Source organism: Rhinolophus sinicus, chromosome 5, assembly GCF_057876585.1.
Source record: "Rhinolophus sinicus isolate RSI-liver-muscle chromosome 5, RSI-T2T, whole genome shotgun sequence".
Classification (NCBI taxonomy): Eukaryota; Metazoa; Chordata; class Mammalia; order Chiroptera; family Rhinolophidae; genus Rhinolophus; species Rhinolophus sinicus.
The window spans coordinates 8,046,440-8,059,890 of record NC_142505.1 but is presented as its reverse complement, the minus strand read 5'-3'; the positions used below and the strand labels follow the sequence as shown (position 1 = coordinate 8,059,890).

The following is a 13,451-nucleotide window of genomic DNA, read 5'->3' as shown; positions in this document are numbered from 1 at the left end:
GTCCCGATTTCTGTCTGAAGACTTTATGTAAACACATTCATACACATGACTTTTTGGGCCTTAAAAGGAAAAAGCCCTGTTTATGTGACTTAAAATACTGCTGCAAGTCTGTGAACTAAGACTGTGTGACTGGCCCAGGCTATATCCAGGGGTCCCCTACACACCTACTACCGTATGTGCCTGGCATTGTCCTGGGTCTGGCAATGCAGCAGCAAACAAGGCACACAAGGTGACTCGGGGGTGGGGTGAGGACAGTAAACAAACCAGTGACTCTAAAACACTAGCCAGTAACCTGTCATTTGTTGCCTAACTTCTTAATCTCACAATGGTGAAAACTCGGGAAAGGAGCTAGGAAACTGTGGTACCCTCTGGATGACTGGAGGTGATCTGCCCCAATACACAGAGTATACCCACTGCAAGGCAGAAGTCTCAGGCCACGTGGTAATAAGGAGCCACGGAAGTGGGTCTCCAAGGGCAGTTGTACACTCTCTTCTCTGAGGTCTGTATCTGAAGGAGCCGTGTTCATCACTATGCACAGTCCAGAGGTAGACCGAGCACCTGTGACGTGTGCTGATGCAGGCACTGAGGTACAGCATCGAGAAAACACAAAGTACCTCTGTTGTGCCAACTTTCTGAGAGCGGGGATCTGGCAACGAACATGCACACATAATATGGCTGGGGAGTGAAAGTGATGTCAGAAAAGTGAAGCAGAGTAAAGGCTAGCAAATGATGATGGGGGTCTGTGCTATTTCAGGGTGATCAGGGAAGGCCTCTGATGAGGTGGCATTTGAGCCGAGACCTTAATTGAAGTGAGGGAGTGAGCCATCTGGGGGAAGAGCCCTCTAAACAGGGAGCAGCCAGTGCAAAGGCCCTGAGGTGAGAGTGTGTTCAGCATGTCGGAATAGAGTGAGGGGGGACAGAGTGGAAGGTGACGAGGTCAGAGAGACGGAGAGGGGCCCGACCACAGACAGCCCAAAGACAGAGTTTGGATTTCCTTCTCAGTGTGAATTGGAAGGGAGAAAAAAATGTTGGAAATCTCATTCTGGAAATTTATCCCAAAGAAATAATCCTAAAACATGATGGCAATAAGATGGTAATAGTTATTATGCCTACCAACAAAGGAAATAAGTTATAGCATATGTACATACTGAAATACTATTCTGCAGCCACTAAAAATGATAAACATGAAGGCAGTGTAGTGACACGGGAAAGGTCCTCAGAAGTATTACATGATTATATCCGTACAACTTATGCATGTGGGAAAATAGGGACTGAAAATGAGCCTAGAAAAATGGCCACTGTTGACTTGTTCAGTAGTGAGATTGTGGGTAATTGCTTTCTCTTTTTAAAATTTTCTCTTATAAAATTATTCGGGCAATAAAGACAAGAAGTAGAATGAGTCTGGCGACGGTGAAGTAATTATTCCACTCAGATAGATTCTCAAAGGGAATGGGCTCAGTGGGTTTTAGGGTGGGGCCCGTCCATTGCCCAGGTGTTAATGTCCGCTCACGTAGGGCCCGAGTCTCCAGTGGGTTAGGACGCATCTCTGAAGAGCAGCTTTCCTTTCTCCTCTTTCCTCCAGTGCCCTGGAGGCGCTGATCAACTTTGCCTACAACGGCCACCTTGCCATCGACCAGCAAAATGTCCAGTCACTGCTGATGGGGGCGAGCTTCCTGCAGCTGCAGAGCATCAAAGACGCCTGCTGCACCTTCCTCCGAGAACGGTGAGGTGATGGGGGGAGCCTGGCCTGTGGTGGGGAGTCGGACCGTTTCATTTCTGGAATCCCAGCCAGGGTGCTGAGCCTTTGGGGCACATAGAATTTTTTGAAGAGAGTGAGCTGAGAAGGTTACACTGCAGAAATGACCTTTCTTGAAATCAGAATCAAGTGGTATCCAGTTCTTTGGGTTGCACCTTTGAGGGACAGGATGTATGAAGCCCTGTGTGCCTCTCCCTCGGTCAGACTTGTACCACTTCTTCTGGTCCTCTCTCTCCAATCTGACCAGCTGCTCATTTACCAAACTGATTTATTCAGTGCTCTTAACTGTTCCACAGACATCTCCATCTTTGTTTAGGTCCTTCATCCTCCTTGAATTTCTTGATCTTTTGTTTTCCCTTAGTTCCTTAAGAGCCCACCCAGAGTGTACCTCCTGGAATTCTGTCCCCCAGTCCTCTGGGAGCAGTCATCGTATGCTCTTTTAGGGAAAGGACTATGGATTATACCCCTGCCTACATCCACACTTGGCAATGACTTTTTGTGTGTTTTTTTTTAATTAAAGTTTATCGGGGGTGACAATTGTTAGTAAAGTTACATAGATTTCAGGTGTACAGTTCTATATTACATCATCTATAAATCACATAGTATGTTCACCACCCAGGGTCAGTTCTCCTTCCATCACCATATATTTGATCCCCTTTACCCTCATCTCCCACCCCCCACCCTCCTTACCCTCTGGTAACCACTAAACTATTGTCTGTGTCTATGAGTTTTTGTTTCTCATTTGTTTGTCTTGTTCTTTTGTTGTTTTGGGTTCATATACCACATATCAGTGAAATCATATGGTTCTCTGCTTTTTCTGTCTGACTTATTTCTGTCTGACTTAGCATTATACTCTCAAGATCCATCCATGTTGTCACAAATGCTCCTATTTCATCTTTTCTTACCGCCGAATAGTATTCCATTGTGTATATATACCACAACTTCTTTATCCATTCATCTATCAAAGGACATTTTGGTTGTTTCCATGTCTTGGCCACCATAAATAGAGCTACAATGAACATTGGAGTACACGTGTCTTTATGTATAAATGTTTTCAGATTTTTGGGGTAGATACCCAGTAGAGGGATTGCTGGGTCATATGGTAATTCTATTTGTAATTTTTTGAGGAACCTCCACACTGCCTTCCATAACGGCTGCACCGGTCTGCATTCCCACCGACAGTGTATGAGGGTTCCTTTTTCTCCACAGCCTCTCCAACACTTGTTACTATTTGTCTTGTTGATGATCGCCATTCTGACTGGGGTGAGGTGATATCTCATTGTGGTTTTTATTTGCATTTCTCTGATGATTAGTGATGTTGAGCATTTATTCATATGTCTATTTGCCATTTGTATGTCCTCTTTGGAGAAATGTCTCTTCAGGTCCTCTGCCCATTTTTCAGTTGGGTTGTTTGTTTTTTTTGTTGTTGAGTTGCATGAGTTCCTTGTGTATTTTGGATATCAGCCCCTTATTGGAGGCACTGTGGCAATGACCTTTTGATGACTGGGCAGGTAAGAAGGTTCTTCCTTCCCCTCAACAGGCAGAGCTCTTAGTCTAGTCATAATGTAAAGGCTGCTTTTTAACCAGTAGAGGCTTGGGGGTGAGAGTTAGTGCTGGGCTACACGCAGGCAGGGAGAAACCAGAGCAGCGCGCGCCCCGTCTGTGGTGCGCCCCAAGGCCCGGTCTCCACCTGAGTGCTCTGATCAGCAGGTCTCTGGCCTGAAGTCCGGCATTCCTCCCACCTCGCATCTGCCCTTCTGAACCTCGTCCCCTCTTAGAGCTGACCTCTCCCTCTCCCGTTCCGGCTTCTCCAATCCAGGTCACTTAGCGGCTCTGGGGACCCCGCCTGCGGGGCATGTCCTGCCCGTGGAGTGCCCATGCACGACACGGCACTGCTGTGTGTGCCGCTAGTCCTACTGGCTGTGGGAATGATGCCTGACATGCAGGGTGTGGGCTGAGCGTTTCATCGTGAGGCAGGCGGTCCTGTTCTGGCATCGCCCATGGAGACCCCATAGCAAGAGTGCGGGCCGGAGCCTCTCCACCCTGCCCTGGGATGCCTTCTGGGGCAGGTTGGAGGGGTGCGTGTAGGGGGCTGGGGGGACACACACTGTCTTTCCTACTCATCTGTGCGCTTCTTAAGGGCACACTGGACTTGGTTCATCTCTGTTCCCACAGAAATTGGAGAATGATTAAGTAGGCACCCTGGAAAGGATTGCACTGGCCGCTCTCACAGGGGACAGCAGCTCCACCTAGGGGCTTTGGAGGTCATCGCCATCAACCCTGGATCCAGGCTCTGTCACAAAGCCCTGTCCCCTAAAAGATGTTTAGAAAGTGATTTTTAGACCAGGACTGTTTCTTCATGCCTCCGTGACATATCCTTAGTTTCTCTGGCCTCAGTTTTCCATCTGAAAATGAGAGTAATTACTACTTTGCAGTGTTGTTGGAAAGATCTAGAGAATGTTTGTAAAAGGCCTGGCAAGGTCCTTGACTCACTCTGGTGCTAACTAAGTGACAGGTGCCTGGGTGTCCTTTCTGGGGGTCTGAACAGTTAGACAGACCCACAGAGCCTCTTCCTTGTTTAAAAATAGAAAAACGTGTAAGGGTCCCAATGTTAGAGAAATCACCTCTTTTTGTGGTTGAAACTCATTCTACAACTCCACTGCCTTCCTGGTGATGAGATGGACACTCAACCAAGAATGTCAGCAGCCAAAGGAAAGCCAGCAGGTTTTCCAGTATGTTCTGTTCTTCTCTCCCCTGAGAGCTGCGTCGCAGGACTTCGCAGAGAGCACCTTCCACCAGGCCCCAGAGGCAGGAAGCTCTGAGGAGAATCGATCTTAATTTTATACCTTTAGAAGTGTAGTCCCAGAATGCTGTCTGATGTGACGCAGGGAGTTTCCCAAGTTGAGGACAAAGTTGGATGTTTCCTGTTCCGTGGTTCTACCCAGAACCGACCTGAGAATGAGCAAAGATAACGTTCTTTCTTCCTCTAAGTTTTTTCTTTTCATCTTCTCTTACGCCAAAAGGCTTCACCCAAAAAACTGCCTGGGTGTACGCCAGTTTGCTGAGACCATGATGTGTGCTGTGCTCTACGATGCGGCCACCAGCTTCGTCCACCAACACTTTGTGGAGGTGTCCATGTCGGAAGAATTCCTGGCCTTGCCCTTGGAGGACGTGCTGGAGCTGGTGTCCCGGGATGAGCTGAATGTCAGGTCCGAGGAGCAGGTCTGTAGGGCACAGTGGCCGTCTGCGGGCGACGTGGGTGCTGCTCTCCGCTTCCTGTTATCATTTTTCTATAACATGAAGATGATGGTGTGTGTGCAGCTGTTGTTTGTTATGGCTTTGTTTTATTACATCACATGCTTTTTTCATGAAAACTCTTTATACATATTAGTATCGAAATAATGTTCCATTGATTTTTATCAACCTGCTTCCATTGTTCTTGCATGTTCGGGTAATTTCCAGTATTTGTGATTAGAAATCATGCTGCTGTGAACTGGAAATAAGTATAGAGAACTTTTTGAAACAGTCTTTTTCTAAAGGAGAGCAGAGCAGTGTGGCAGTCGCAGGTGGGGGATATGAGGTCAAGAGGGCTTTGTTTTCTTTACGGTGAGAGAAGTGACAGTATGATTGGACTGCTGGCAGGAATTTTCCAGAGGGGATGAAGAATTGGTGATGGAGGAGAAAAGGAGGAATAGTTGCTGGAACGGGGTCTGGGCTCAGTGAGAAGGGGCGGATCTAGGGCAGAGGGGTGTGTATTTAACAGGAGCATTAAGTCCATACCCCCAGGTGCGGGGGAGGGGCGGGCCGGGAAGGGAGATGCTGGTAGATTCTATGGACATTGTCTTCTGACTTGTGTCTGTTTTCTCAGCTGAGAGAAAATTTAAGGAGAGATGAACAGTTACAACCTAGGCCTCTAGGAGAGGGGGGAAATGAATGGATGATGCTAAGGAAATGCGGAGGGCTTGATGGGAAGCACGGCCTGATGAGATTAGCAGTCACAAATTTAAAACAAACCGGTCAGCTCTGTTGTGCATTTTTTTGTCAGCTCGGTGTGCTGGTGCAGTGCAGAGTCGGGGGTGGGTGGAATGTGCTGAGTTGGACTTGACCAGAGTAGAGATTCTGTTTTTTCTAGGTAAGTGTGGTTGAGGGAGATAAGCACATAGCATGGGAATTGCAGGCACCTGCATAATAACCCATGGAGCCCGTGCTGGATGAGAGAGGTGAGGAGATAGGCCGGAGGGGGAGCCGTGCCAGAGGCTGATTGGCATCAGTGACTGAGTGGCAAGGATTGGAGGTGGTGGTCAGGTACTGGGGTCCTTAAAATTCTGGAAGAAGTGCGGCCATTGGCAAAGCGAGGTGTGAGTGATCATAGGTCCTCTGAGGACAAAGAAAACATCTTTTGGGGGTGGTCAAGAAAAGCTTAAATAGACTGTAGGGTGTTAGTAGCCAGAGGAGAGCGAAGGGTCATCCCTTCTGTTCAACAAAGGTGTGGTGCAAGTTGTCTTAAGAGAATGGTGAGCAAATGTTACTTGGAGCAGAGGGTGGCGAGGGCTCGGCAGTGGAGGGCATCGAATGTTGGGGTGCAAATTCGGACCTGGCCCGGCAGGCTCTGGGAGCACGACTGTGGCAAGGCCTCTCCTGCTTGCTCAGTTAGGAAATCTGACCAAAGTCCATGGCCGAGCAGCCCGGGATATTTGAAATTAGGGTTCTGGCCTATCGGGAAGCTGTACTTCAGCAGGGGCAGCCCAGGCCTCGGAGGCAAGCTGTTAGGATGTTAGTCCCCACTCAGCTCATTTCCTTAATGTCCGAGGAGCCCTCACCCTGAATAGTAGTGAGCAGTAGAAAAGGGGACCCTGAGCTCAGCAGTGTGGGTACTTACTTGCTCATCCCAGGAGCAAGGAGTCTGTCCCTAGCTCATGCACTAATTAATAGGACCTGGGTGGCTCACATTTATTGGAGAGATACATCTATGAGGGGCTGCAGGGTTTTAGAGAGATATGCTGGTGGCTGGAACCGTTAGGGAAGGCGTCATGCAGGGTGTCACGCGGGGTCTCTGGTACCGCTCCCCACATAAGAACACAGGATATGGTGAGGCCAAAAAGGAACATCCACGGAGCCATAGGTAGGGAAGTCACACCCCTGTAGTCTCGCTGGGGCTGGGTTGGAGACACAGGAAGCAGGAGCCACACTATCTGCAACCTGCCATCCACTTCTCTGCAATCCACACTCCACTTCTCTGCAACCCACACTCCACCGTGCTAACTGCAATCCGCGCTTGCCAGCTCAGCCACCATCTTCTGTCTTTTTTTTTTTTTTTTTTTAAAGATTTTATTGGGGAAGGGGAACAGGACTTTATTGGGGAACAGTGTATACTTCCAGGCCTTTTTTCCAAGTCAAGTTGTTGTCCTTTCAATCTTAGCTGTGGAGGGTGTAGCTCAGCTCCAGGTCCAGTTGCTGTTGCTAGTTTCAGGGGGCACAGCCCACCATCCCTTGCGGGAGTCGAGGAATTGAACTGGCAACCTTGTGGTTGAGAGCCCACTGGCCCATGTGGGAATCGAACCGGCAGCCTTCAGAGTTAGGAGCATGGAGCTCTAACCGCCTGAGCCACCCGGCCGGCCCCTCAGCCACCATCCTCTTGCTAGTTTCCATTTTTTGCTAGCGTAGCCATCCAATCACAGTTGATGGCCATTTACTACCCGAGTGAGCACCTTTCCATGTGAGGCCGAGAGCCTGGAAACTGCACTCCTGGCTCTGTCCCCACAGAAGGCTCCTTGGAGAACAGGAGTCTTGAGCCAGACCTTAGAGACCGGGGAGTGGGTGTAGCTGAAGAGGAAGAGAAAAGGAAACATCCAGGTGAAGGGGACAGTGTGACCAGGGGAACCAGCCTGGCTAGAGTAGAGGGTGGTGGAGGGAATTCAGGAGTGGGGTGCAGGCGCAGCAGGAAGGAAGGCACGCAGACGCTCCGTTGCGATGCAGAAAGGCGCGTTTTCTGTAGGACGTCATAATGCAAGCTGGGAACTGTTGCAGTCACCCAGGCTTGCGTTTCAGGAGACTGGACTGAATGGGGTAGCTGGGGAAGTGGGCAGAAAACAGTGGGTTCAGGACACAAGTAGGAGAGATTGGATGGCCCAGGGACTGCCTCAGTATAGGGAGTGAGGACTTGAGTTTGGGGAGTCGGGTGTGGCCTGTGGCTGGCAGGAGTTGCCTCCAGCGCTTTACTCTGTCCTGGCAGGTGTTTGAAGCCGCATTGGCCTGGGTCAGATATGACTGTGAGCAGAGGGGGCCCTGCCTGCCCGAGCTGCTGTCCAATATCCGCCTGCCCCTCTGCCGGCCCCAGTTCCTGTCAGACCGCGTGCAGCAGGATGACCTGGTGCGTTGCTGCCACAAGTGCAGGTGAGCAAGGGTGGGCTGCCGAGGTCTGGGCAGAGACAAGGACTGGGCCACTTAGGCCACTTCTGTCCCAGCTCAGGAGAGGAAGGGTTTGGAGTGGCCAGTCTTAGTTCCGGGCACACAGATCGCTCCACCTTCTGTCTAGAGTCGGGCCGAGCCCGAGTGTTACACCTCGGGCAGAGAAATGAGCCGTGTGAGAGCATCACGGCAGAAGGGGCTTCCTCCCTGAGTTATCTGAGCGTTTTCTAGCATCTCCACCCATTGACCTATTTATGAACCTATAGGCATCTATACTGCCTGGCCCGACCCTGTCCACACCAGCGGTGGACTTGGTGGTGGCTTCCTAGGGCTCCTTGCCCTCTTCAGTCAACGTTAGTCGGTGCACTGGCCTCACGTGGGTTTGGGCCTGCATCTGCAGTGAGGGACGAGGGAGACCGGGGGACCGGTGTCCCAGCACGTGAAACTTTTACCGAGTGAGTCACTGATGACATGGCACAGCAGAGCTCAGAAATGGAAGCCCTGCGGGAGGACCATCATAAAAGCAGGGCAGCAGAGAAAAGTATTTGTCCTCCTTCAAACTGCTGGTCATATTCACAGCTCGTTCAAGAGGAAGTCGGTGGTTTGGTACAAACAGAATGAAGGTGTGTGTCAGGCAGGGGTGGAGGTGTGCCTGCAGGTAGCTGGGACCCTGTGACGAGCAGTTGCAAGCGTGCTGTTGAGGAGTTTAAACTTCATTCTGTAGGCGATGGGTGGCCATCAGAGGTTCTTAGAAAGACAGCTTGGACGGCAGTGTGGACAGTGGGATGGCGGGTGGGCTGGAGGCAGGGATGTCGTCAGGAGCAGTTAGCTTCTGTTGCCGCAGTACAGGTGAGAGGTGGTTAACTGCAGGGTGTGAGCCATCGGGACAGAAAGGAAGAGCTGGGCCAATGTAGGGACAGGCTACAGGCACCTCCCCAAAGCCAGCTGTTTTAGCTGCCACCTGTTTTTCTCCTGCTGGGTAGGTATGTGCCCTTTAGAAGATACTCTGATCACATTGGCCGAGGTGGACTGAGCCCATCTGCCCCTGCAGTTTGGAGCAGTTCTCAATAGCTGTGTCTGGTTTCCCCTGGAGTCACCTGGGTTCTTTGAGACCAAGCCTTCCAGAAGGCTTCTCTTCCAAGTTGCCCCTGCAGTTGGCGGTGGGGGAGCCAGATTTGGAAATGCAAATGGGGACCACATGGGGAGGATGCCTCCTGTCCCAGCATCTTGCACCTTGTTCCAGGGACCTGGTAGACGAAGCAAAGGACTATCACCTCATGCCAGAGCGCCGGCCCCACCTGCCACCTTTCAGAACTCGGCCTCGCTGCTGCACGTCCATCGCTGGGCTTATCTATGCCGTGGGCGGCCTCAACTCAGCAGGTATCTTGCAACTCCCCCTTCGCAGAGCTGCCTTGGACTGTGGATGAGGAAGCACCAGCAACCTAGCCTGGCCCTTGGGTTCCTCTCCTCATGTGTCACCCCCCGTGCCACCTTGATGTTATGTAATTGTTCTGCAGTCATAGTGTATCAGGTATTAAGACCATTGAGTCAGAACATCGGAGCTAAAGAGGCCTTCCGAAATCCTTGAGGCCTAGTCCCCATACCTTACAGATGGGGAAACGGAGGCCCAGAGAACTTCCACCAACAAGTTGTTTTTGGCGAAGCAAGAACTACTGGTTCCTGAGCCAACACTCTTTCCCTGACACCACATTGCCTGTGGAATTGGCTCGGCCCTGGATAGGATATAGTCAGAGACCCAGTTCTGTTACCAGCTGATCACATTCGGTCGTATGATTCCTGGGGTTAGACTGCGAGAACGTCACCATAGCAGGACGACTCTGCAAATACATAGGGTCTGTGACTATCAATACTACTTTTTGCTCTTAGCTCCTGTGATACATACACGTGCTTGCAGTCTGTGTGCTGTTGGCAGCTCTCATATCATACAGTCAGGTTTTCAGGAAAGCTCCATGGGGCTGCTCCCCCTCTTTCTCACCCCAGGCGCCACTGTAGGGCGGTAGAGAGTCAGCAGAGAGGGCAATACAGACACCTGAATCCTGGCCGTACAGTGGCACAGGGAGTTGTCATCTCCGATGTGGAGGACAAGCCTTTTCACAGTGCCAGTCCAGGTTTGTGGGAGGTGGGGAGATGGCGGGCAGTACTGGGCAATTTCATTTTTAATTGAAAGTTAATGAGAGGTGGACACTAGTCTCTGCTGCTCACTGACCGTACGACCTGGAAAAGACAAATCCTCCACTAGTAAATGCTGTAGTGTGACAGGTGCTAAGTGCCCCAGCGCAGACTAAAACGGGGAAGGCAAGTCTTTTATTTGATCCTCACAAAAGCCTAATGACAAAGTAGGGCTCCTTGCTGCTATGATTACTGCTCATTGAGCACTTAGTCTCTTCTAGAACTAGGGGATTCTGCTAGGGGCTTTAATCCGCACAGCAGCTCTGCCGTAGAGAGTATCTTCATTTCACCTGTGAGAACAGAAGGTGGGGATACAAAGCAAGTTGCCTAGGGTCATGGGTGAGCAAGTGAAAGTGGGCGTTGGGACCCACGGCCTTCCCTCTGGGCATGCCTCCTGCGTCGGGGAAGTAGTGTATCCTGCTTTCATCTTTGGTTTTAGGCAGGTGACTCACCTCATCACAACTTAAAACTTCCCTGTCTGGAAAGTAAATGCCTCCCGTCTGATTCTGATTTTCCTTAAAGAATTAGGTTTGAGGTTATCGTGGCTGAAACTTCTTAGTGGGCCCTTCTGGCTTGAGAAATCCTGTGGGAAGAGCTGAGAGAAGCGAGTTGAGCGTTCCATATAATCAGTACCCAACAGTATGATCTAAACGAGTGGTCTCATTTGTTTTAATTTGAGTAGCAAATTTTTATGCAGGTGATTCCCTGAACGTGGTGGAAGTGTTCGACCCCGTCGCCAATCACTGGGAGAAGTGCCATCCCATGACAACTGCCCGCAGCCGCGTCGGTGTGGCCGTGGTGAACGGGCTTCTCTATGCCATCGGCGGATATGACGGCCAGCTACGGCTGAGCACTGTGGAGGTCTACAACCCAGAGACGGACACGTGGACCAGAGTGGGGAGCATGAATAGCAAGAGAAGGTATTCTGGAAGCCATTTGTGCTGGGGAGCACCATGCTAGAGAAGCAGGGGCACATAATAAAATCAAACACAAGCTCTGGCCTGGCGATTTCCTGCAGCCAAGCCAACCACTGCTGGTACCTCCCCATCTGCTTCAAAGTAAAATACATGCCTTGTCCTTTGAGAACTTGGGGAGACAAGTCATGGACATGTGGAAGTTGTATTGTTATTTAAGTGCCAGATAAGGCCTGAAAATGTATGGAAGATTCGATGAGGGAGAGAAGCTGGACAGACCGTCTGGAAGATTTCAGGGAAGAGGTGGGATTCAAGTTGAAACTCACATAAGGAAGATTTAACTTTACGAGTGATAAATCAAGGTGTTTTTCTTTATACTTTTTTCCCCTGAGATTCCTGCCAGGCATGTGCTTCCAACACCTGGGGAGCATATGACCCGTAGCAGTGATCACTTCTGAGCCGCCGCACGTCCTGCAGGCATGAGCACGTAGCTGTTGGTGAGGTGGACCGCATTTTCATGTCTCTCAACACATTCCAGCTACTTGTTTGCCCCATCACTTGCCTGCTCACGTTTCCTGAATAAGAAGTGGGATGAGAGGACCTCAGATAGTGCCCTCATGTAGCCTTCTTAGTGCCAAAGGGACAGGCGGCATCTTCCATCGTATGTGTGTGGGGTATTTCCATAGTTGGGCAGTGGGAGCTTTGGAGTGGGAAGGTGGAACTGGACAGATTCTTCCACTCTCCTGCCCTCCGAGAGGCCACGCCAGACCAGTGGTTTCACATGGCACCCTGGTGTTTCTCTCCAGGACTGACGGGAGGAAAGCAGTCCAAGACTCTTCCCCCCACCCCTGCTCCCACCTCACCAGAACAGATCCATTTGTCTTTTACATACTGAGTTTCCTCGACATGTGCCTAACTTTAGAGGGGAAAGTTACATGAATTTTTTTTTTTTTTTGAAAGGGACAGTTTGAAAACCACTGGACCAGTGGCTCTCTAAGGGCCTTCATGCTTCATGATTCTGTGGTCTGAGTATTTACCTCACAGACGGCTTTGTCTGGCCATGCCGTGGGTTCTCCACCTGTAAAGTCACGGGACCACACAAAAAAAGATCAAGTGACTGCACATGTGGTGATGAAAAGTAGTCATTGTGGAAGTCCTTTGCCACATGAAAGTGTCACAGCCACAATATGCATGTTCCACTTTCACCAGTGTTAGTATGTGGCCTTGAGCCAGGAGGTATCTGCCTTTGTACCAATCAGACCAGATTCGCAGAGGGTCAAAGTAGGATTGTGTTGGAAGTAAAAAATAAGTAAGTATATATAGACCTGCCCCCCAGAGCAGTGAGCTGACGCTCTGGTGGTTCTCTCTCCCACTGTCCCCACCTCGGGGCTTCCCCTTCCTGCTCCTTCAATATTTGGCAGTTCCCGGTGGCCTCGAATGACTCATTGCACCATTTCCATGAGAGCCTTTTCTGCTTTGACTGCAATCAGTTGTCTTCCTTGTATGTCTGCTGTGGGCCACTTCCTAGCTTTGATGTCACGGGGTTTGGAGTGCTGTCGGGAGGCAAGTCCTCTGGGGGTTCATTTCCCTCGCTGTGGTTAATGCCCTGTTATTAGTAGCTCCAGTCCATCCCCTTTAATTACAGGCTGCCTTAAAATGTTCTCAGTCACTTCTCTTCTGACAGCCCAAACAGCCCTCTGTCCTGCCAATTGGTGACAAGCTCCCCTCTGCCGTCATTCCTTCCCTCTCCCCTAGTCTTCCAGGCTGCTTCCATGGAGCCTTCTCTGATGGACATTTCCAGCCCACACTGATTAGCATTTCCCCTTCTCTCTTCACACTGGTCTTTACCACTTAGTTAATAGTTAATCTCACGTCGTTTTGTGGCATCTCTTAAATTAATTCTTCCCCATTTTTTTTTTAAGATTTTTTTTTTTATTGGGGGAAGGGGAACAGGACTTTATTGGGGAACAGTGTGTACTTCATGCCTTTTTTCCAAGTCAAGTTGTTGTCCTTTCAGTCTTAGTTGTGGAGGGCGCAGCTCAGCTCCAGGTCCAGTTGCCGTTGCTAGTTGCAGGGGGCACAGCCCACCATCCCTTGCGGGAGTCGAACCGGCAACTTTGTGGTTGAGAGGACACACTCCAACCAACTGAGCCATCCGGGAGCTCAGTGGCAGCTCAGCTCAA

At 50.2% G+C, this 13,451-nt stretch overlaps 1 protein-coding gene across 2 annotated transcripts in view; it reads left to right on the top strand.

Moving 5' to 3' along the window:
* The window catches only part of KLHL18 (kelch like family member 18), a 51,121-nt gene that overhangs the window by 30,816 nt on the left and 6,854 nt on the right, over positions 1-13,451 (top strand). Inside the window, exons 3-7 of one of the 2 annotated variants that reach the window (XM_019724005.3) lie at positions 1,583-1,723; positions 4,780-4,978; positions 7,989-8,149; positions 9,408-9,544; positions 11,052-11,274. In XM_019724005.3, the coding sequence (XP_019579564.1) occupies positions 1,583-1,723; positions 4,780-4,978; positions 7,989-8,149; positions 9,408-9,544; positions 11,052-11,274 (861 nt within the window). Of the gene's footprint in view, positions 1-1,582; positions 1,724-4,779; positions 4,979-7,988; positions 8,150-9,407; positions 9,545-11,036; positions 11,275-13,451 lie in introns of both variants that reach the window. The other variant, XM_019724004.3, reaches the window with a different exon arrangement.